Consider the following 24,144-nt stretch of genomic DNA (forward strand, 5'->3'; position numbering starts at 1 on the left):
CTTGGACATCTCTAACCAAAGTTACTAGAGATTTTCACAGATTTCTCAATACTTTTTAGTACTCTTTTAGGTTTAATTTCATAATCAACTAGGACTTATTTGGGTGTATGGTGAGAGAAAGGAATCTAACTTTTTGTAGTGAGTGTCAAAGTAGTTTAAACGTTACATAACATCCTTTGACACTATTTTGAAATGCCACCTTTAACATGACACACACATACATATACATACTAAGCTTGTTTCTATCATCATTGTGTTTAAATGATCTATTTGTCTAAACCTGCAACAATATCATGCGACTGTATTTTAGTTTAACAAGTACATTTTGTCATCACTAATGTCTTTTAAAATAATATAAACTACTCTGGTGCCAACTTAACTCTTTGCAATCAATTTTTCCAGTTTCCCCTTACCTTTCAACCTTTCCCCTTACCTTCCACACACATACACAACTGTGATTTTGATTGGCTATCATTGATGTACTCATTTTGTAAATAAAAAATTAAGGCAATGAAATTTCTACAACCCCTATATTTATAAATGTGTATGATTCTCAAAGTTGCTTACTGATTTTCCTATGAGGTCTGATTTGTCATCCATTTTTGTAATTATGGAATATTTGAAAATAACATTTTGTTTGTTTATTAGGTTCCAAGTTGTCTGTTTTTGTAAAGAAAAATCAAACCTGTAAATGGTGTTATTCAAATTCTTATTCTTACTTTTTTTTTGGTCTACCTAATATGAAAAGTTTGAAAAAAACACATATTAGCATCACCTACTGTACACATGGCTTTGTTCAATTTTCTTTCTACTTACAAGAGTTTGGGAATGGTATGTTTTTATGCTATGTATAAAAGATCTGACTGTTAGCATTTCTACCAGGTGATACCATGTATCAATATAAACTAAAAGGATACTACCTTTTTCCCTATACAGTGCACCCACACTGAAAAGATACTTTGAGAGACTGATATGGCATCCTAACCTACATTACATTAGCACTGCCTGCTAGAATTCAAGTTACTTCTTTGTTCCAGACTGCTTCAGGACTTCTCTTTTAAACAGAACAGAACAAGGTTTGCATTTTAATCTAAACTGTGAGTACTTACTTTTATTAAGAGAAATTACCCTGTTATAATATTCTATAACATATAATAACTATAAGTTGTTATGACAACCAATATGTTTAGCCTAATGACTGACATGTCATTTTATTTTTCCTGCTTATTGTACATTTTTATTGTGCTTTCAGCCCTATTTTTTTCTGTGCCTGAATCAAGTCTTTTTTTTTTTTCACTTGTAGCCACTTACAAAACAGCATTTCACAACTCCTAAAGTCCTTACGTTTTTACACCACCTTTTGACCCTTCCACATATGCAGGGAAATAGCAAGCTACTCTAACATCCCTCTCTCTTTCTCCTCCCTGTCTAACTAAAAAATAATCACAAAATATTCTCCATTTGGGGCAGTAGCAGCAAGTCACCTTCAGATAAAACCACTTTGGGATTTAATAAAGTTATCTAGTATTTATTATGAGCCAGGAAATGGGAGGCCAGGTAACTTTAACTTTATATTTACTTAGGAAGAAGTTAGTTTCACTTATCTTTCCAACATCTCTATATCCTGCAAAAGACAAAGTGCTTACCGTTTCTTTTGGAATCTGCATCTGGCTTGGCTCTGCGTTCTAGAAGAATTGAAGAAAAACATAAATACAGACTGACCAAAGCCATCTTCAACACACCAGACACAAAGTTTTACTCTGAAGGAAATTTTGTTGGTTCTTAAAATCAATCAAATTTCTAGAGGATGATTATGTTAAGGCAAATGTATTACTCTGTCTTCCAAACTTTCACTGATACGGTTATGTTATCTTATATGTGCATATGGGTGTGTGTCTTTAAAAATTTTCTAGATGTAAATTTTTACTTGCTCATTCACAGTACATCATGAAATTATTTGGAGGAAAACAAATCTCACGTATTGCTTTTCTCTTTGTGCCACTGTTTCTAATTTTGTCTTTTAATTATCCCAACTAAATGTAAGTTACAAGATACATTATAATTTGATAGCTAAACCAGGTAATAATAGTCTAAACCACAAGCATTATACTTTAAAATATTATACAAGTTGTAAATGTAATACTTTTCCATGTTATCATAGAGTTGCTTTAATTACAAAGATAGTTAGAAGGTTGATTTATAAAAAAGGCACATATTGATGGAATTATTTCATTTTGACACAGAATTTAAACACAGACACTCCGAACAGAGGAATAGAGTTTTGTTAATTGGACACAAAGATCATTTTAAATGCCACCCCCCTGAAGTTTTCAGTATTTCATTCTTTCAAATCTTGAAAAGCAGCTGCAACATGAATAATAGACTGACAGCCTACTGGCTCACTCCTTAATGAAAAGCTCACAAGCAATAAATTAAATAACGAAGAATAAAAAAAGAGTAGGCAGCAGAAGGGGACAGCAGAAGCCTAGAAGATCAAAATTGGACAAGAACCACCTGAATAACGGTAAGCTGGCTGTATGTTGGCAGTAACTGTGAGAAAGGCTGCTGAAGAGTGGTGTTGAGCCATGGCAACCTAATGATGCTAACTGGTACCCAAGCTAAGACACACTGAGGGAGAATTGAAGCTTCATCAAATCACATTGCTTTGTCAATTTTTTTTTAAGTGTTCATTTACAATTTAATAGAGACATTTCCAGATTTAGGATCAGGTGGCATTTTAAACACAAAATTGGATAACAGTGGGAAGAAAATGGAAAACTGAATTTAATTTGAGAAATAATGCATTAAACATTTCAAAATAGAAATAAAGAAGTTTTTATAATTTTTCAAAACCTACTTACAGCACAAGTGCCCACTTTTCAGCCCTATCACAATCGGAAATTTCCTTGAAATCACAGTAAACTTTAGAACTGTGCATAACCAAGGGATATGAAATTCCTATGACTGAAATACATCTGGCTTTTAATAAAAGAAAAATTTTATTAGTCACTATAAACCCATCCTTGAAGAACACCCTACAAGACTTTGGGCCTTCGGACAAACTGGGGAACGGCTTCACAAAGCACTACCATGCTGGCATCCACATGCTTTCATTTACACAAAGTGAAGAGCTTCCCGGAAGCAATGACAAATTATCTAAAATGACCCAACTAGAATCTGGTTTGAAATATTTAAAATACCACTGTAGTTGAAGTGAAATAATTTTCTCACCACATCAAAAGATAATACTGATTCCTCCAACTATGTTGTTTTTACTTATAAATGAAACCTGGCACTTTTTGCAGAAAAACATTCAGAACTCTGTCGATTTAATGTATACATTTCCTTCACACCAATACTATGTAAATACCCTTAATATTCAGATATAATGATATGTGTATAAAAAGTGAAATAGATTGCAAACAAACACCTTCTCATTTATGTCATTCCAAATAATGTCTATATTAGTAAATTATGGCCATGGGGCTTATTGCCACTGAGATCTTTTTATTTTCAATGATAATATTTAATTAAGGTATTCCTTTTCACATAACAGTAAGCAAGCATCTTTATTTGGCTTAGCCACATGTACAATGAAAATTTGAAATAAGAAAACTTGTCATATGTAGTGTAGAAGATGGCAAGCTTTCAACAACAGCCTTTGAAATGACAGTTATGAAATACTCAATGTCTGTGCGTTCACCCAGTCCATCTGAAAGCATTCACTAACAAACATTTGCTATCCTAGAAAACGCCCCTGCCACTTGATTTTTAAATAAATACCGCTATACACAACATTGTGGATATTTACTTCCAAAATAGAGGGACTATGATAAAAGAATGCTTACATTAAGTTAGGGCTGAAAGATATGTAATAAATAGAAACTGCTTGGAAAAATGTCTCAATAAACATCAGCCATCGGGAAGCTAACCCAGATCCCTAGCCCATGTGCATCAGAAATCTTCCATCAGCTCTGAATGTACACACCAGTTCCCTTGGGTGGAAGGCATCTTCTTGGCGAAAGACCAGAAGGTTCACAGTCCCTTCCATCTTGGTACTTCTCAATAAGGAAACAACTTCCTCTTGGGATTTGCCTGCTAAATCTACTCCATTTACCTAAAACAAATAAAAAGTTTTCAGATGCAGTCCTGCACAGAGAACAGAAGACTCACATTCCAGAAGTGACACTGCCTGCTACAGAACAGAACTCATTCCATGGTAAATTCTGTCATGAGTCGGTAACCACCAGGCTCTGTTGGGTAATACAGAGATTCAGACCAGGTTTCTAGAAGTGACACAGGATGCAGTAAATCTTTTAGGGCTCATCAATAAACTAAAACTACAGCCATCAGAGCACTAACAAGTGACAAATAACAAATACACCTAAAATGTCAGGTTGACACAAAACTCACTGGCTTTGAACTGAGATACTTGGGTAGCCTTGTGTAACATAGGTTTTCTTACACCAAATTGAAAAGGTATTGCATTTATAGGTGGCACCATGTATTTAAAAGAAAATGACAGTAGAATTTTTGAAGTATTTTATGTTATTCTCTTCAGACAAAAGTAATTCTTTGGCAAGGCAATTAAGTATGTTAACTAAATTGTAATAACATTTGTCCATGGTTAAAATATGTTTTGGAATCTTGCCCCTCTGTTAAAAACCATCTTAGATGACATACTATTATTAAGGGATTGTAGGAAATAGGTAAGGGACAACAGGTTCAAAGAAATAAAAAAAATTCTAGATAATAAAAAAATTAGTCAGTTGACAGTTTTTTTATGTATGCTTCCAAATATTCTCCAGATCCTCCGAAAAACTGCCCACAGAATTGTTGATATTATCTAGCTACAACTACAGATACTAGAAAGTTAGATTTAAAAATATGTGAAAACATAGTTTCTTAGAACAATGAAAGCTATTGAAAACAAAGTCTAAGTCTGAAGAAATACAGGTTGCTGACCCTTCTGATTGGTCAAAAAAGAAGAACAAAAGCCTTTGTGATGTGCTGAAAGTAAAGCAATTGTGAGATGAAAGTGAGAGGAAACCTACAGTGATTACCTTTAGAAAGAAAGAAGCTGGGGGTGCAGGGACTAAAGGGGGAGGGCAGGGACAAAGTGACAGAGACTATTTTGGACTCAGAGGCACAGATGAGGAGGTTCAAGTCCAGCTGAGACTTGTAGTAAATAAAACAGACCATAACTGCAAACCTAGACTAATACTATTCAATCTACAACCCGAGGACAAGTGGCCCTCTATGGGAACAACACCCTAAATATACTTTGTATTCAAAACTTTCCTTTTACTTAGCCTTTCTTGACGACTCTTTAAAAAAGGGACCTACATGGGGAACACCACCTGAGTACCAAGAGTGGGATCTTCAAGACGAGGGAGGCATGGGAGTTGTCTGAAAAAAAAAAAGAAGTTGCCGGGGAGACTCTCAAAATGGAGCCATGAGTAGGGTAGCAGAAATCCCCTCCCAAAACCATATGTATTTTGAAAATACTGCAAATAGAACTATTCCTAAAAGAGTGACCAGAAGATACAGTACACCAGCCAGGCTACATCTACATCTGCAAGAACTCAACATCTCAGGAAAAGGGTAAGTTACAAAGCCGTGACCTGGGGGGACCGAGCACTACCCCCAGCCCCAGCTCAGCAGTGGGAGGAAAAGAATCAGAGTGGGGAGGTAGTGGAAGCACAGGTAAATAACCAGCCCTAGTAATCTGCACTGGGAGCACAGACACACACATTGCATGGTGTACTGGATATTAGAGGAACAGAAAAGCAAAATCGGAGACTAAGACTGCAAACAGGTTCCCACAGCTGCTGCCATGGGACAAAAGACAAGCGGGTGCTTTAAAAGTCTTAAAGGGACAAGGGTTTAACTTCAGGCACCCTAATGCCCTGGGTGGCAATGCAGCTCCAAAGCCCCTCATGGCAATTATCAACCTGCATTTCATTACCCCCGCCAGCACTGCAAGCAAAACAGCTGACCTGCCATTGCTGTGCAGCAGCCAGGGAGCAGCCCTGCCCACAGCAACCAGACAGAGGTTTCTCTGACCACGCAGCTAACAGGGCCAGACCCAGAGGCTGCCCTTGCTGGCAATTGACTGGCACAGAGAGTGGAGACCATTGCAGAGTCCAAAAGGCACAGAGAGGCTTTACTGTCATGGTAAACACATGATGCTTGCGTGCAACCACCACCAGTGCCCTAGGCCATCCACAGGGATACCCTACCCACAGCAGCTCAGGGGATTAACCCAGAGGCTGCCACCTGCACACGGCTGACTGACATAGGCAGAGGAAACCGGTGCAGAGTCTGGGAAGCATGTAGGGGCACTGTTCCTGCGGTAGAACATGTGCCGCATGCCTGCAACCCCTGCCAGTGCTCTAGGCAATCCCAAGTGTCACCCCGCCCACAGCAGCTCAGGGAATTAACTCAGAGGCTGCTCCCTATGTGTGGTTTGCCCGGCACAGGCAGCAGAGATGGGCAAGGCAACCAGCAAGCAGGAAGGGACCTTGTTCTCCCAGCTAACACACGTGCCACTCTCTGGTGACCACTCCCATCGCCATGAAAAGGCAAAAGAACCTTGTTCACTCCAAAATCCCTCAAACACAAGAGAGAGGGCCTGGTGAGACTGAAATCACCAATCTTCCTGAAAATGAATTCAAAATAAAAGTCATAAGCATGATGATGGAGCTACAGAGGAATATTCAAGGGCTAAGGGATGAATTCCAGAGGGAGATAACAGAAATGAAACAAACAATGGAAAGAGTTAAGAGCAGAATGGATGAGGTGCAAGAGACTGTTAATGAACTAGAAATCAGAGAACAGGAATACAGAGAAGGTGAAGCAGAGAGAGATGAAGGATCTCTATGAATGAAAGAATATTAAGAGAACTGTGTGACCAATCCAAACAGAACAATTTTCGCATTATAGGGGTACCAGAAGAAAAAGAGAGAGAAAAAGAGACAGAAAGTGTCTTTGAAGAAATAATTGCTGAAAACAACCTCATCTGGGGAAGGAAATAGTCTCTCAGACCATCAAAGTCCACAGATCTCCCAACACAAGGGACCCAAGGAGGACAACACCAACACATATAATAATTAAAATGGCAAAGATCAAAGACAAGGGCAGAGTATTAAAGGAAGCCAGAGAGAGAAATAATATCACCTACAAAGGCAAAACCATCAGGCTATCATCAGACATTTCAGCAGAAACCTTACAGGTCAGAAGGGAATGGCATAATATATTCAATGCAATGAAACAGAAGGGCCTTGAACCAAGAATACTGTATCCAGCAAGATTATGATTTAAATTTGAAGGAGGGATTGAACAATTCCCTGATAAGCAAAAGTTGAGGAAATTTACCTCCTACAAACCATCTCTACAGTGTACTTTAAAGGGACTGCTCTAGATGGAAGTGCTCCTAAGGCTAAATAGATGTCACCAGAGAAAATACAACCACACCAAAGAAAGGAGACGAACCAAATACTAACTAACTGCATAATAAAACCAGCTATCCACAAAATCAGTCAAGGGAAACACAAAACAGTACAGAATAAAACACCTAACATATAAAGAGTAGAGGAGGAAGAAAAACAAGGGAGAGAAATAAAGAATCAGCAGACTGTGTTTATAATAGTGTAATAAGTAAGTTAAGTTAGATGGCTATAGAGCAAAGAAGCTACATTTGAACCTTTGGTAACCATGAAACCAAAGCCTGCAATGCCAATAAGTACATATCTATTGATAATCACCCTAAATGTAAATGGACTGAATGCACCAATCAAAAGACACAGAGTTACAAAATGGATAAAAAAGCAAGACCCATCAATACGCTGCCTACAAGAGACTCACCTCAAACCCAAAGACATACAGAGAATAAAGTGAAGGGATGGAAAAAGATACTTCATGCAAACAATACAGAGAAAAAAGCAAGTGTTGCAGTACTTGTATAAGTCAAAATAGATTTCAAAACAAAGAAAGTAACAAGAGACAAAAAAGGACATTACATAATGATAAAGGAGTCAGTCCTACAAGAGGATATAACCATTATAAATATCTATGCATCCAACACAGGAGCAGCTACACATGTGAAACAAATACTAACAGAATTAAAGGAGGAAATAGAATGCAATGCATTCATTTTAGGAGAATTCAACACAACACTCACTCCAAAGGACAGATCAACCAGACAGAAAATAAGTAAGGACACAGAGGCACTGAACAACACACTAGAACAGATGGACCTAACAGACATCTACAGAACTCTACACTCAAAAGCAGCAGGATACACATTCTTCTCAAGTGCACATGGAACATTTTCCAAAATAGACCACATACTAGACCACAAAAAGAGCCTCAGTAAATTAAAAAATTTTGAAATTGTATCAAGCAACTTTTCAGATCACAAAGGTATAGAACTAGAAATAAATTGCACAAATAAAACAAAAAGGTTCACAAACACATGGAGGCTTAACAACATGATCTTAAATAATCAATGGATCAATGACAAAATTAAAACAAGACATCAAGCAATATATGGAGACAAACAACAACTACAGCCCAAAGCCCCAACTTCTGTGGGATGCAGCGAAGGCAGAGTTCTAAGAGGAAAGTATATAGCAATCCAGGCCTATTTAAAGAAGGAAGAACAATCACAAAGGAATAGTCTTAATTCACAATTACTGAAACTTGAAAAAGAAGAACAAATGAGGCCCAAAGTCAGCAGAAGGAGGGACATAATAAAGATCACAGAAGAAATAAACAAAATTGAGAAGAATAAAACAATAGAAAAAATCAATGAAACCAAGAGTTGGTTCTTAGAGAAAATAAAAAAAGAGATACCCCCCTAGCCAGACTTATTAAGAGAAAAAGGGAATATACACACATAAACAGAATCAAAAATGAGAAAGGAAAAATCATGATGGACACCACAGAAATACAAAGAATTATTAGAGAATACTATGAAAATCTTTAGCTAACAAACCTAGAAGAAATGTACAAGTTTCTAGAAAAATACAACCTTCTAAGACTGACCAAGGAAGAAACAGAAAATCTAAATAGACCAATTATTGCAACAAAATTGAATCAGTAATCAAAAAACTACCCAAGAATAAAATGCCAGGTCAGATGGATTCACTGCTGAATTTTACCACACATATAGAGAAAAAATAATACCCATTCTCCTTGAAGTTATCCAAAAAATAGAAGAGGAGGGAATACTTGCAAACTCATTCTATGAAACCAGCATCACTCTAATACCAAGATCAGACAGAGACACTGCAAAAAAAGAAAATTACAGACCAATATCCCTGCTGAACATTAGATGGAAAAATACTCAACAAAACATTAGAAAACTGAATTCAAAAATACATCAAAAAGATCATCCATCATGATCCAGTGGGATTCATCTCAGGGATGCAAGGATGGTACAACATTCAAAAATCCATGAACATCATCCACCACATCAACAAAAAGAAGGACAAAAACCACATGATCATCTCCATAGATGCTGAAAAAGCATTCGACAAAATTCAACATCTATTCATGATAAAAACTTTCAACAAAATGGGTATGGAGGGCAAGTACCTCAACATAATAAAGGCTGTATATGACAAACCCACAGTCAAAATCATACTTAACAACAAGAAACTGAAAGCTTTTCCCCTACAATTGGGAACAAGACAAGGATTCCCACTCTCCCCACTTTTATTCAACGTAGTACTAGAGGTCCTAGCCACAGCAATCAGACAACACAAAGAAATAAAAGGTATCCAGATTGGTAAAGAAGAAGTTAATCTGTCACTATTTGCAGATGACATGATATTGTACATAAAAAACCCTAAAGTCAATTTTTCACTGTAATACAGAGAAACCCGTTGCATTCCTATAGAGTAATGATGAACTAGCAGAAAGAGAACTCAGGAAAACAATTCCATTCACAAATGCATCAAAAAGAATAAAATACCTAGGAATAAACCTAACCAAGGAAGTGGAAGACCTATACCCTGAATACTACAAGACACTCTAAGAGAAATTAAAAAGGACACTAATAAATGGAAATTCATCCCATGCTCTTGGGTAGGAAGAATTAATATTGTCAAAATGGCCATCTTGCCTAAAGCAATCTATGGATTCAATGTAATCCCTATCAAAATACAGCATTCTTCAACTAACTGGAACAAATAGTTCTATAATTCATATGGAACCACAAAAGACCTCGAATAGGCAAAGCAATCCTGAGAAGGAAGAATAAACAGGGGTGATCCCGCTTCCCAACTTCAAGCTCTACTACAGAGCCACAGTAATCAAGACAATTTGGTACTGGCACAAGAACAGACCCATAGACCAGTGGAACAGAATTCAGAGTCCAGGTATCAACCCAAGCATATATGGTCAATTAATATATGAAAAAGAAGCCATGGACATACAACAGGGAAATGACAGCCTCTTCAACAGCTAGTGTTGGCAAAACTGGACAGCTACATGTAAGAAAATGAAACTGGATTACTGTCTAACCCCATACACAAAAGTAAACTTGAAATGGATCAAAGACCTGAATGTAAGTCATGAAACCATAAAACTCTTAGAAGAAAACATAGGCAAAAATCTCTTGGACATAAACATGAGCAACTTCTTCATGAACTTATCTCCCTGGGCAAGGGAAACAAAAGCAAAAATGAACAAGTGGTAGTATATCAAACTAAAAACTTCTGTACAGCAAAGGACACCAACAGTAGAATAAAAAAGGCATCATACAGTATGGGAGAGTATATTCATAAATGACATATCCAATAAGGGGTTGACATCCAAAATATGGAAAGAGCTCACACACCTCAACAAACAAAAAGCAAATAATCCAATTAAAAAATGGGTAGAGGATCTGAACAGACACTTCTCCAAATAAGAAATGCAGATGGCCAACAGACACATGAAAAGATGCTCCACATTGCTAGTCATCAGAGAAATGCAAATTAAAACCACAATGAGATATCACCTCACACCAGTTAGGATGGTCACCATCCAAAAGAAAAACAACAAAAAATGTTGGCAAGGATGTGGGAAAGGGGAACCCTCCTACACCGCTGGTGGAAATGTAAACTATTTCAACCATTGTGGAAAGCAGTATGGAGGTTCCTCAAAAAACTAAAAATAAAAATACCATTTGACCCAGGAATTCCACTCCTAGGTGTTTACCCTATGAATGTAGGAGCCCAGTTTGAAAAAAGACATATGCACCCCTATGTTTATTCCAGCATTATTTACAATAGCCAAGAAATGGACGCAACCTAGGTGTCCATCAATAGATGAATGGATAAAGAAGATGAGGTACATATACACAATGGAATATTATTCAGTCATAAGAAGAAAACAAATCCTACAATTTGCAACAACATGGATGGAGCTGGAGGGTATTATGCTCAGTGAAATAAGCTAGGTGGAGAAAGACAAGTACCAGATGATTTCACTCATCTGTGGAGCATAAGGACAAAGAAAAAACTGAAGGAACAGAACAGCAGCAGACTCACAGAACCCAAGAATGGACTACAGTTATGAAAGGGAAAGGGACTGGGGAGGGTGGGTGTGAATGGAGGGATAAGGGGGTAAAAGGGGTATTACGATTAGCATACATAATGTGGGTGGGGGCTTGGGGAAGGCAGTATAACACAGAGAAGACAAGTAGTGATTCTATAGCATCTTACTACACTGATGGACAGTGACTGTAATGGGGTATGTGGTGGAGACTTGATAATGGGGGGAGTCTAGTAACTACAATGTTGCTCATGTAATTGTATATTAATCATACCAAAATAAAGCAAATTTTTAAAAAAGGAGCTGTCAAATAAATAAATAAATTCATACATAAATAAAAAATAAAATAGGAGCCACACAAGTAACACACAAAGGAAAGAAGTAAGGCCAAAGGAATGTAGGTGTAAAATGTAGATGTGGGATAGAACCTGCGAACTATTCCTTTGCTCCACTATTTTTCAAGAAATGACTAGGAGATCTTTAGCTGGAGAGTTCAAAACTGTATGAAGCTGCAAGTAAAGAAAAAAGTGTTACGTCATAAAATGCACTTTAACATTAGTATGTGAATACTAGTTAATAATTAGGAATCAGTATCTGCTGCTAAGAATACAGAGTATGTTTTCTGAAGAAAACAATGAGAAAAATGGTAATAAAGTATACTTCTTCTCAATCTTTCTTCTCTATTTCTATATGCACAGCATTTCCACAAACAGAAGTTATATATTTTTATGTATGTCAAAGCCCCAAATCAATAAACTGACACTCATAATGTACGGGAAGGAAACTTTGAAAAATGATTTCTTTATTTCCTGACATTTGATTTTTAGTGTCTCAATTCATCCTCATGCTGCCACTTCTAAATTTCCTTGTTGCTCTCATCAAGACACACTGTTTTCATTTACTTCATTTGTCTCTGTTCTGATTACCAAGTATACAACATTTCCCTACTGCTCAACATAAATTTAAAGCCATCTAGAAATATAACCTAATAGACATTGTACTTACATAATGACAAAATGTTATGCTATCTCATAAACCAAATGTCTGAATAACTAAAAGTTTATGAGTAAATTAAATGGAAAGATATTTCTCATCAAATAGCATGGGAAAATGTCAAAGCCAAAATACATTGTTTCATGACATACACTTCTGCTAAAAGACGTAATTTAATTTCATACTTTATGAAATGTTAAAAACAATTGACCCTTGAAAAGGGAACTTTTCCATAATCATGAAACTTCTGCCTTACAGGAAGTCACTCACCTCTATAAGTCTATCCCCTGCCTTCAGTCTCCCATCTTGGATGGCAGCCCCTCTCGGGAGGATGTTTTTCACATAAATTGGAGCTGAGCCACCTATTGTTACATCTCGAGAAGTGATGCTGAACCCCAAACCTTCTGTACCTAACAATACAAGAGAAAGTAAATTAAATAACTTGAATGTTATGGGTATATCATGCATAAAAGGATTTGTTGTGCTCTGTTGCAACTTGACATTGTGACTTTCACAATGATCTACATTTCTGTAACACTTCGTAAATTGTAATCAATTTTTCAAAATGGACTACATTATGGAAAGTTCAAATGGTTTATACACCAAAATTCACTACTCTAGGAAGAAATGGGTTGACATGAGCAGCCAGGGGAAAGGAAGATAAAGTTCAAGGAAAAAACCACCCCCACTCTGCCCAGGTAGGGGGTCCACATGAGGAGGGAGAGAACTTCCTTGCCTATGGTGGCCAGGTCAAACCGGTCCCAACCAGATCCCAAGCAATCCAACAGACTGAAAATCCCCCCAAACCACCCTCATCATGGGGAAGGGCGCACTCTCCGGGAGGGATGGCTTCACACAGGCCTGTAGACCAAGATACCCGACCTTGTCAGTCAAAGAGGAGCCTCCTACCCAGAATGCAATATACAGGCCTCCTGCCTAACCCACCGGGCCTTGTCTACTCGACTGGGGCCGCTCCTCCCCTGGAGTGCATTCAAATAAAGCTTTCCTGCTGCCTCGCTGGCTTGTCTCTGCCTTTCCGTGAACTCAACCCGCGACTAAAGGTAATATACAAATATGCCTGCTGTAAGTTTTTTAATTGGTCCAAATGTTTGATTATGAAAATAAACTTAATTTCTCTACTGAAAAAACAACAACAAAGTTCTATTAAAACCCACAGTACCTCAAATATCAAGTATTTTTGTACAACAATGGTATCCAGATTTGAAAAGCATGAGTGAAGCAAGGGAAGAGAAAATATTTTAGGGATATGGAAAATAGTGGAAAGAGAAAATTTTCTAGACACAGATAATAGAACCTCACCAAACTATAATTACTCACAGTAATTTAATGACAGGATGAACCATATTCTCTTTGCCTCATTCTATTCTAATTCACCTAGATCTTACCATGCATAAGTCCCCCCAGATACCCCGAAAAAAGACAATCACCCAGTGACGAACTCATCTCAGATCACAGCTTCCGTATCTGAAGACCATCACACTACATTTAAAGGTACTGAAATTAATAAGGCATTTATAAATTACAGTGCTGGTTTGTGTGATTCAAATTCTAGATTCTTTGGCAGCTTTCTTGACAGGCACTCCTATGAGCTCAAGGCAGTGTCAAAAAAGGGTTATATGTCACTAGAACCAAAACACAGTAAGCCAAAATGAGCCAAGAAAAAATGTGAAGATGGTGACAAATTTGTAATGAATCAGAATTTTTATAACAGTTCTAATAATGATTCTTTCTGCCAGAGCTTTTTAAAAAGTTACATTTTAAGATATAAGGTTTTGTTTCAGTTAAATGGACATTAGGACATTATGGAAAGAATACAGAGATATATAAAGGTGAAAAATCTATAGAAGAATACATTAATTGATGCAGCTCCCAGTACAAATCTATAAGCAAGAGTATAAATCTATAAGTAAAAAAACAAATATGGGCAGATAAGTATGAACGAAAATATGGATCAAAGAAATGAAGTAGTTGAAATGAAGGAAACACTTGAAATTATACCTGTAGGAAAACTAATTTAATTCTCAAGTTCAAACAGAACATTCATTGATTCCAGGTTTGAAGTCACTTTACTGTGCGTGAACTAATCATTTCTAGATTCTTCTGTGCTGAAGACTTGAATGGCATACTGTCTATGTGAAATGTTCCTAATTATTCTGCTGGAATTTTCCATATGTCTCTGAGCTTTCATGAAACCCTAATGACTTGCAATAACATTTATTAAGAAAGAATGCTAAATTATCCTTCTTTTGTCATATTAATTTGTAAGGACTACAAAGACAGACTGTTATATGAACCTCAATACTATTAAAATATTAGCAATAACCCCTAAATCTGTAAGCTAAAAGTTCAGGCAATGACCTTTAAAAGAAAGATAAATAGATATCAATTTTCATTTAGCAAAGCCAATAAAACATTTTGTACTGATTGAAACAGATTACTGACCTTCTCCTGTGACTTTATTATAAAGCTAATTTCTACAAAAAAGCAGGGTATTTGAGAATGCAAAAATGGCAATAAATATTAAGAAATCATAATTATGGAAGTAAGTACTTAGGTTTAGTCTACTTTGTCATGTTATATGATATAGTTTCAAAATTACACCAAAGAATCACTGTAATGAAGGCTTCTCTTGAGTAATTTCCGTCATTCAAGGCATGACAGTTCATTTTGACCTGAATTATTTAAAGTTTAACACTGACACACCTATGTCTTTGATGTACTTTATTAAAAATGTCAAATGTAACGATAATAATTAGTAAAGATATTATCTGCTAACTACAATGAAGGCTTGTTCTATTATCACACAATCCTAATTATTAAAATATCTGTATTTAGAATTAAAGATAATCAGTTCTTCCTCTTTATTTATAGCAAACATAATTTGTTTTCTTCTATAAAATATTTGTAAGTAATAGCAGAATGTACAGGCTGTTTCTGCTGTTTGTCATACATTCTCACAGTTAGTAAATTAAAATCAAGATAGGTCTATGAGACTCTATATCATTTATATTACTCAAGGTCAGAAAAGTGTTTAAAAGAAAACCATTGTTGCTATTTTTCTTTCGTTGATTGAGCACATCTTCCAGAAACAGCTTATGTAGAATGAACTCACGTCTTTTGAAATGCTATTAAAATAAAACTTAATTTCTGTACTCAAAAGAATGATTCTTTTCTTTATTTTTCTATTGATTTTTTTTTAGAAGAGCAAGGTACAGGCTTTTATTTAGAGATAAAGTAAAAGGACAGAGCTCCTGGCTCACTCCAGGAGGGGACAAGAGAGTCCAGAATGATTCTTTTAATAGCAAATAAAATTGCACTTCATTTAAAAAGTTCATATTAGATCATAGTTGCTAAAATGTAATTGTGTGACAGAACCCAAGAATGAACTAACAGTTACCAAAGGGAAAGGGACTGGGGAGGGTGAGTGGTGAGGGAGGGATAAGGGGGAAAAAGGGGCATTATGATTAGCACATATAATGTAGCGGGGGGTGGGGGGGTGTGCACGGGAAAGGCAGTATATACAGAGAAGACAAGTAGTGACTCTATAGCATCTTACTACGTTGATGGACAGTGACTGTAATGGGGTATGTGGTGGGGACTTGATAATAGGGGGAGTCTAGTAAATATAATGTTCAAGTAATTGTACATTAACAATATCAAACTTAAAAAAATAATAATAAATAATAAAATATATATATATATAATTGTGTGAAAGACTGTAATTAACTAAATGGATATACCTGTATCAGTGCAAAAGGGCAAAGATATTTATGAACTAGTATCTTTATGACAAAGGCCAAGTAAAATATCCTTCCTTTGTTGAGAGATCCCAAACAGAATTTTACTTTTTATACAATTTTATACAGTTTTATTTGTGGTTCTTGATTTGTGATTTGCTTAAAAACTAGGGCCTGTCATTTGAATAGAGAAAAGGGAAGAAAGATGATACGGTATTTCTTTAATTTAGGAATTAACAGAGCCAGAAAGGGTTTTATATTGGTATGACTCTGTAAGGGATTTCAAAAGTGGAGTAAAGCTGTCAATTATTGATCATGTCAACCAAGTATTTGGAACTTAAAAGCCAGTTACCAGAAAAGTGGTTCACATAAAGTTCAATGAAAGAATCTGATTTAGAAAGAAAAATACAAATCTCAGTGCTTACAACCTTGTAAACCCTACCCTAAATGGAAAAAATGGTCTAAATGTCAGGATATGGAAAATGTTCTAGTAAGAATCTGCTGCCAGCAGACATGTGACTTAAGGAAATTACTCAACCTCTCTTGGATTAATCTCCATCTAACTGTGGGAGTTGGTTGAGCTCCTATAAAGAAATAGTCTTTATAATGACACCATTTTGAAAGACATGATTTAAAAATATACCAGAATGTTCAACTGAAATGGAAGATTAATACAGAAGTATATCTCAGCGCCAGGAGGGGACAGTGGATGGAAATCAAGGAATCCTATCTAGCTGCCTGCTCTGAACTGTGAGAGAGACCAAAATGGAAAAGCATGCTTCCATCATCCATGGGGAGGGGATACTTTAATAAATAAATTGCTATAAGTCATATGTAATAAATATTTAGCAAGGCCCATTACAATCACCCTTGTCACCTTAAGAAAGGGAAGCAATGTAATGTTGCCAGAAAAGCAGCATCCAAGGGACCCCACCCCAATGGCCTAGTTTCTCAGCCTTCTGCCACACGCAACAGCTTCAGAAAAATCAGTCCCTCCTCGTCACCAGGACGACAGGGTTGGAATGGAGAGCCTCTGAAGTTGTCCTTGAGGGCTACATTGGAACTTCAGCTGGGGTAATCCGAACAGTCAAACCCTCACTACTGTTTTGGGCTTGACAGTGACATCCTGAAAATATTTTTCTCTGTGGACAAAATTTTACTGTAATAGTAACTGCTACCTTCTTCACATAAACTTACTTTTTAAAGCCTTATTATCTGAACTTTTGCATTTTAATTTTTATATAGTAAATGAATCTGACAAGCATAAAAATATATATAATTTTAATACTCCCAAAAAAGTTGTTCTGTCAGTTCTTTTACGTAATAATGGAGTAAAATCTAGGGGGCTTGGTTTGTTGGTTGGCTTTTAAAATAAATTCCATTAAGCAAAACCAAAATAGGCCGTACCTTTCTTTAGCTGGATATTAAGCCTCTTGCCTACTTTCTTGGTGTTGTAACCACTGCTTACACTTGTACCAAATACACTCTGTGGCGCTGGAGTTGGCGCTGAGGGTGGCTTTGCAGCGGGGTGTGCGCTGTGAGGTAGCAGTCGTGGGTGGGCATCTGTCTGCTCAGGCGGGGGGTTCAGTCTGGGTGCCCTCTGCAGAGCCGGAAGCCCTGAGCTACTCATGCTCCTGTTATCAATATACTGGCTGCTGGGGCTGAAGCGGCTTGAATAGTAATTGTTCTTCTCACTTTGGGATAGTTGTTCATACTGCTCTTTATTTGCTGCAGGAACCACATGGAACCAAATGATGGGTGTACGCATGGCTTGGCGAAACATATGTTGTGCTCTGGGTTTGAGAAAGAATGGAAAATTGGCAAATTAAGACTGGCAGACTAGAAGATATTATGAGATTAATTACGTTACTAATTAAGTAACAAGAACTGACAGACTGTTGAAACTGAAAAACAAAATTCTAATATTCCATTTATCAATCAAGTGTGCAAGCTCTGAGGTAAGCATAGGTGTTTCCCCAAATATAAACTTTTTATCCTCTAAATAAAAATAACAAACTTACCTACAACTACAGGTAAAATGCTGTTCTCAACTGTAAATCATTAAATGATAGTTTTAAGAACAGATGTTTTATAACTTCAATATTAATAGAAATTAAATATGACCTTCTTCCTGCAACATTACCCAATACAACTTTTAAAGATTGTAAAATATTTCCTTATAGGGGGACCATTTGAGTTTTTGAAGAAATAAATAGATTTTTTAATATACTCAGAAATCTATAGAGAGCACTATCCATTATCTATTAGCAAAATTAAGTTTTGTGCATACAAAAATCTCAAGAACACCAAAGTGGCTTCAATGACTCAAAATGTTAGCAGTTGCTGGTCCAAGTGCTATTCTTTGTCAGCCAGAGAGGCCATCCATCATCTCACTTTTATTCTAGTTGAGGAACAAAGTCCTTATGACTTTTGCTCAGTCTTGCCTTGTTTTATAGGAATTGGACAACTTTTATCTTTTTAATTGTATCATGACTAGGATTGGGATAAAGAAAATTTGAAGTAAACTTAAACACTGTGGTTTAAAGGAGCAGCTTTGCCTGCTTATTTGTACTGAGAGTCATTATGTGTGACAAAACTGAAAATGTGAGTTTAAGTATAATAAAAACTAACACACTGGTTAATTTTTCAAAAGTTCCTTGAGGACATAGCAAAATTATAAAGCCTAAATTGGTACCAGAGTATTTTAAGAAGTGCTCTATCAGTCAGAGGGCATTTTCAAATAGAGCTTAATGGTAGTAATTACCCGGGGTTTGGCTAAATTTTTAAAAATCAGATAATGGCAGAAAATACTCCAGCATAAAGACAGAGATCACAGACATGTTTGAAGCATTTAAAATGACTGCTCTCTTGTCAAACCTATAGCAGTGCAACCAGCACACACTTACTGTTCAAATCTTCTATTTCGAAGGTCGCCATCATTAATCCTGACAATGCAATCATTCTCATGAAAAAGGTTTTCTTGTTCAGCTTTACCACCTTTCTCCAATCGTTTAACTAATAACCCCAGGGTTCTGGAACATTAAGAATGCAAATCATTACACATGTAATATTTCCACTGTGCACAATGCCCTACCGCTTTAATGCTGGTATTATATTTACAAAGACTTCCTAATAAAGGGGTGCACTGAATCGTTATTAATACACTTTAAAATAATACAAACACAAAAATCACAACAGTCTAAATGGTGTGTAAAAAGGGATGCCGTCAATCAGTATAAGAAATTGTTTCTGGCTTGTCAGTATTATGTTTCTGAAACTGCATACTTCTCTCTATGCTTAAAAATTCTTGAGAGTTTGCCTGATGGTTCAGTGGACATCACAGTGTGGAGAACGGATGGCCATGGATTTGTGAACAGCCCTGTCAGTTTTCTGTTTTAAGCCAGTGGGTACACTGCTGATGGCAAGCCCCATCTTTCCATGAAAGTAAAGGTAACAAGGAAAGGCTAACCTCAGAACACTGTATGTTTGAGAATGAAAATAGGAAAGATTTCAAAAATAGAAGAGTTCCCATTCTTGGCATATGAATTTGATAGTGCTTAATACTGTGAATTCCAAAGGTGGTTAGGTCTTCCAAAAGGAAGTAATTTGTTGCCATTATTCCCATTTAAAGAAAAATAGAAAGCCAGCGACAGGTTGAAATAGTACCAATCACCATCCATCTCTTTGATGTGTACTCAAATTTCAGGTACAAAGAAAAACCTTAATGAACTTTTAGAGACCAATACGGAGAAGGAAAAATAAAAATTACTAATGTTCTTATCCTAGAACACTAATTTCTTGGCTGACAGGAAGAATACTCTGTATACCTTGGGACAAATACCAGACACTTATGACCACAGTATAAGAAATAGATGTCTTTACCTAGTTCTGATGCTATGATATACTTGATGGTTAGCATAAATTCTGTATCACTATTATTTTTAAATTGTTCTGAACTTATTTTAGGCCTGTCCAAACTTTGCGGGTGTTCTTTTAATAATCCTAATACTTAGGGGAAAAAAAGCCCATATAGACACTAGAATTCAGAATCCTGTATAAAGTTGAAGACACCATTTCCAATAGCCTATATATATTTTCTAATAAAATACAGTATCCCTTATATGCTTTCCAATAGAAAGATACCCAAATACATAGCCTCCTCTTGTGAACTTTTACAGTAATCATTATTCTCTGTTTTATGGCCATTTATGTCACTCACCTGTTATTGTTAGTTATATACACACCTTATCTCTACTATTGCACTGTCAACTCCTGGGAGGTAGAGGAGATGGGATTCAGCAATGCATACTCAATGTGGTACTAAAATCTTAAAAACTGATAACTGAATGAACAGATGATTTAGGTCTAGCTGAGGCAAACAAGTCTCATATTTTTAATAAGCTTTTTCCAAAACAGAATACAGGTAAAATGAAATTTAGATTAATAACTTTTTTTTTCCACAAAGGTATCATATATACCAAATATATGATTGAACTGAAATGAATTGAACTAAGCAAAGGTCCTTTTCTGCTTGTTATTTGGCAGATTAACCTTGTTTCTTTCATGAATATTTATAGTGTCATAATTTAACTTCCTAATTTTTATTACTAGATATAGTAAATAAGCATTGTGTTTTACTAGGGTCAAGTGTTCCAACTTGAAAGAACAATAAGAGGAGATAATATTTAAATTGCCTTTTGTAATTTTACCATTTGAAGATTTGCACCTAATAGTGCAAGAATCTAAAATTCTTAGTGACTGATAAAATCAATAGTGCATAGGTGATTTTTAGCCACTTACTACCATATATTGAAACCAAATAAACAGAAAAATTCTTCAGCTCAAAGGTAAGGATAGAGCACCCTGAAACAGCTACATGAGCAACTTGACTCTCTGAGTCCATACATATTTGGAAGGAAGAGACTCCACACTATGCTACCAATAATTGAGTTATTGTCAAAATGTCATCATGCCAACAATCTATCTCCTTGGACTCCCTATTATTTAAGTTTGTACAGATGAACAAAGCATTCTATCAAAGGAATCAAATTATTAAGATTTATCTATGACTCTGTCAGATGGGACAAAATAATTTGAGAAATCAAATTAAATTGCAGTTATTAATAATCCTGGAACCAGGAGAAGTCATGTGGCCACATCACCATCAAAGCAGCACCATAAAAGGACAGCTGGAAGGGAAAGAGCTCAGCTGCCCACTGGTAACCATCCCACAGCCACACACATGCCATGCCACCTGCTGCTAAAAGCCACCTCTGCAGTCCAAGAATGCTTTGTTAGAGTATGTGAACTCAGCCCCTGCAATAAAAATGGGCTCTTTCAAAAGTCACTCCAGCTAATTTATTCATTTGCCACTGGTAAAATGATGACAGATTTCTCAATATGGTTACACCATTTCTACCATCTAAAGTAACTAATGATTACTGCGTTTTTATGTACTCTGAAATAGACTGCGTATTTTAAAAAAGCAATACATACACACATTGTTTCATGGAAATTACTGTGCAGTTAACTAGTACCGATTATGTGTTTGAATTTATGAATTTACCTCTGATAGATCCTTTCAGTATTTTATGACAGTTTAAAATAACTTTGAAATCTGTAACTTAATTCTGTAAGTGGCAGCCATACTTTTTAGATGGGTAAGTCTGTGGATTTATGTTCATCTTGATAATCATTTTTCTTTTTTATATCTAGTATTTTTTTCATGAGAATCATTCTAGAATCATAATCCAAAGGAGAAAGCATGGTATGCTTCATCTACTGAGTGGACTGTCTTTCTGAAGAAGCCTCCAAATATGGCCAAATGCATCGGCAATCCTAACATACAGTAAAAACGTTGCAAATCATAAATAAATACACTAACACTTTAACAAGAAATACAACAGAAGAATAGAACATTTATTAAATGAGCTTTAAAATCCATTGTTGTTAAAATAGTTGCAAAAATCTCAGAATCCTTTTTCTCAGTGCTACAGACTGGAGAATTGACTGGGGTCAGGGGAGCAGAAGAGGAAGAATTTCACCCTGAATGACAGCAAGTGATCAGGAATCAAGGGAACAGCCTGAATTAAGGAGAAGTTAGCAGCCTGCTGATTTCTAAGTACTTGACCACACTATTAGAATGATCCTCTTAAAAAGAATGGATTAATTTAAAAGTAAAGTGGTACAATCTGCAAAATTATCTCATTTGCTTCACTAGGTGAAAATGATTACAAAAGGGATGGGAATTAACCATCAAAAAAACTTCCCAAGAAAACTGAGCTGATAACCTAACAGCTAGACCAAGAATGAGAAGTGCTCCCTGAAGGGGAGTCAAACAAGACGTAGTAAGTGACTTTCGTCTTCCTGACAAATGTGTGTGCGTGAGCAGATATATCTGCATACACCCCCCTCCCTTAAGTTAAAGGCTTCTCAAATAGTATAATAAAAAATAAATGTTTGGTTATAGATAGGTATATATAACAAATGTTAGTTGACTACCCATGGTGGTGTGGATCCTATAGCATTTATTTGAGAAAATAAATGAAGCTAATGAAGTTCAGAACATTGTGGCATGTCAATATGCTGGAATAGAGAAGAGTCTTTCCTCTTGCCAGTTGGTACCAGAATTCTTTATTAGATGAAACCATTTCCCACCAGAAGAAACCACTTTGCAAAAAACAAAAGAAGGAAGAGAGAAATAAAGGGCTCGAGTGAGCTCTGCTTGGGGAAACAGCCCAGGAGCAGAACCACTCCAGACTGGTTGTGCTGGCACACACAGAGGAAGACTTGGCACATTTCTTAATGTGGCAGGGCAGATTTATGAAGGTATGTCTATGGAGTATGGAGCATGTGAGAGTCTCCTTCACCTCCCATATGAATCCAATGTAAACCCAACTTGGCACATGGACTTTTAAAGCAAATGGATATTTTCCTGGTACATCTGAAACATCTCCGAACCAACTCTTCCACTGTGACCTATGTCATTTTCAAAATTTAGGGAAAAAAAAACAGTATGTCCACTAGGTACAAATTGCAGTTCCAAATAAATTTCCTAAAATAAAAAATATACAAATAAATACATCCTTGAAGCCCTTCCTCCTCGTGGTTTTTCACTAATATTTCTTACCAAAACAAGGCAAAGGCACAGAATACAGCCACAGAAAGCAAGCAGTTGAAATGCTGCATCTTTTTGCATGATTTTGGAAGCATAATTAGAAATTTAACTGCTTAGATTATATTAAAGATTGCACCACTACATTTTTACAAGGTTCATTAGCTTAATTATATACTTAATTAAAACAAACTCAGTCATACATGTTAACATTTTCAATTCAAAGTATAAATTACAGCCAATGATAAAACTGAAAATAAGTAACAAATGTTTTATTGACATCTAAATTGGCTAAGCAAGTCTGAGTTTTGCTTTGATAATCTAAACTCCTACAAATGCCACCCAGCTGTATGGAAATGATCATCCCTAAATGCTGACACAGTATAAACACAACCATAGTGAGGCAGAGTAGAAATGGGAAGGCTGTTATACCACGAGGACTTCGCACCTCACTGAGAAACTGAACATGAGAGGCAGCAATCATCTACATTTGATGCCTGAAAACCACAGCAGTGGACAGGTACAGAAGAAAGTTTAAAGGAATTCCAGGTTCAAATAAAATATTGATTCTTTTTTGTAATCTTTAATGGATGACATGAAGTAGACCAAAAAAGGGTAAATAAAACCAGAGGATTTCTTCAGATTAGGGCATAAATGACAGGCATAATACTACAAGATTTAAAGTAGCAAGATTTCTCTAATGGTAAAACACTTTTCTAAAACATGCATTTATTG

At 36.2% G+C, this 24,144-nt stretch overlaps 1 protein-coding gene across 27 annotated transcripts in view; it reads right to left on the reverse strand.

Annotated features, from left to right (window-relative positions):
• Nucleotides 1–24,144, reverse strand: part of PARD3 (par-3 family cell polarity regulator) — an 815,317-nt gene that overhangs the window by 260,043 nt on the left and 531,130 nt on the right. For 19 of the 27 annotated variants that reach the window (XM_057498381.1, XM_057498374.1, XM_057498377.1 and 16 more), the window contains 5 exons: nt 19,202–19,327; nt 17,703–18,088; nt 12,808–12,947; nt 3,989–4,117; nt 1,647–1,685 (listed from right to left, as the gene is read on the reverse strand). In XM_057498381.1, coding sequence (XP_057354364.1) covers nt 1,647–1,685; nt 3,989–4,117; nt 12,808–12,947; nt 17,703–18,088; nt 19,202–19,327 — 820 coding nt within the window. The remainder of the gene's footprint in view (nt 1–1,646; nt 1,686–3,988; nt 4,118–12,807; nt 12,948–17,702; nt 18,089–19,201; nt 19,328–24,144) is intronic. The other 8 variants (XM_057498383.1, XM_057498384.1, XM_057498380.1 and 5 more) reach the window with 1 other exon arrangement.

Source organism: Manis pentadactyla, chromosome 3 (assembly GCF_030020395.1).
Source record: "Manis pentadactyla isolate mManPen7 chromosome 3, mManPen7.hap1, whole genome shotgun sequence".
In the NCBI taxonomy this organism is placed as follows: domain Eukaryota; kingdom Metazoa; phylum Chordata; class Mammalia; order Pholidota; family Manidae; genus Manis; species Manis pentadactyla.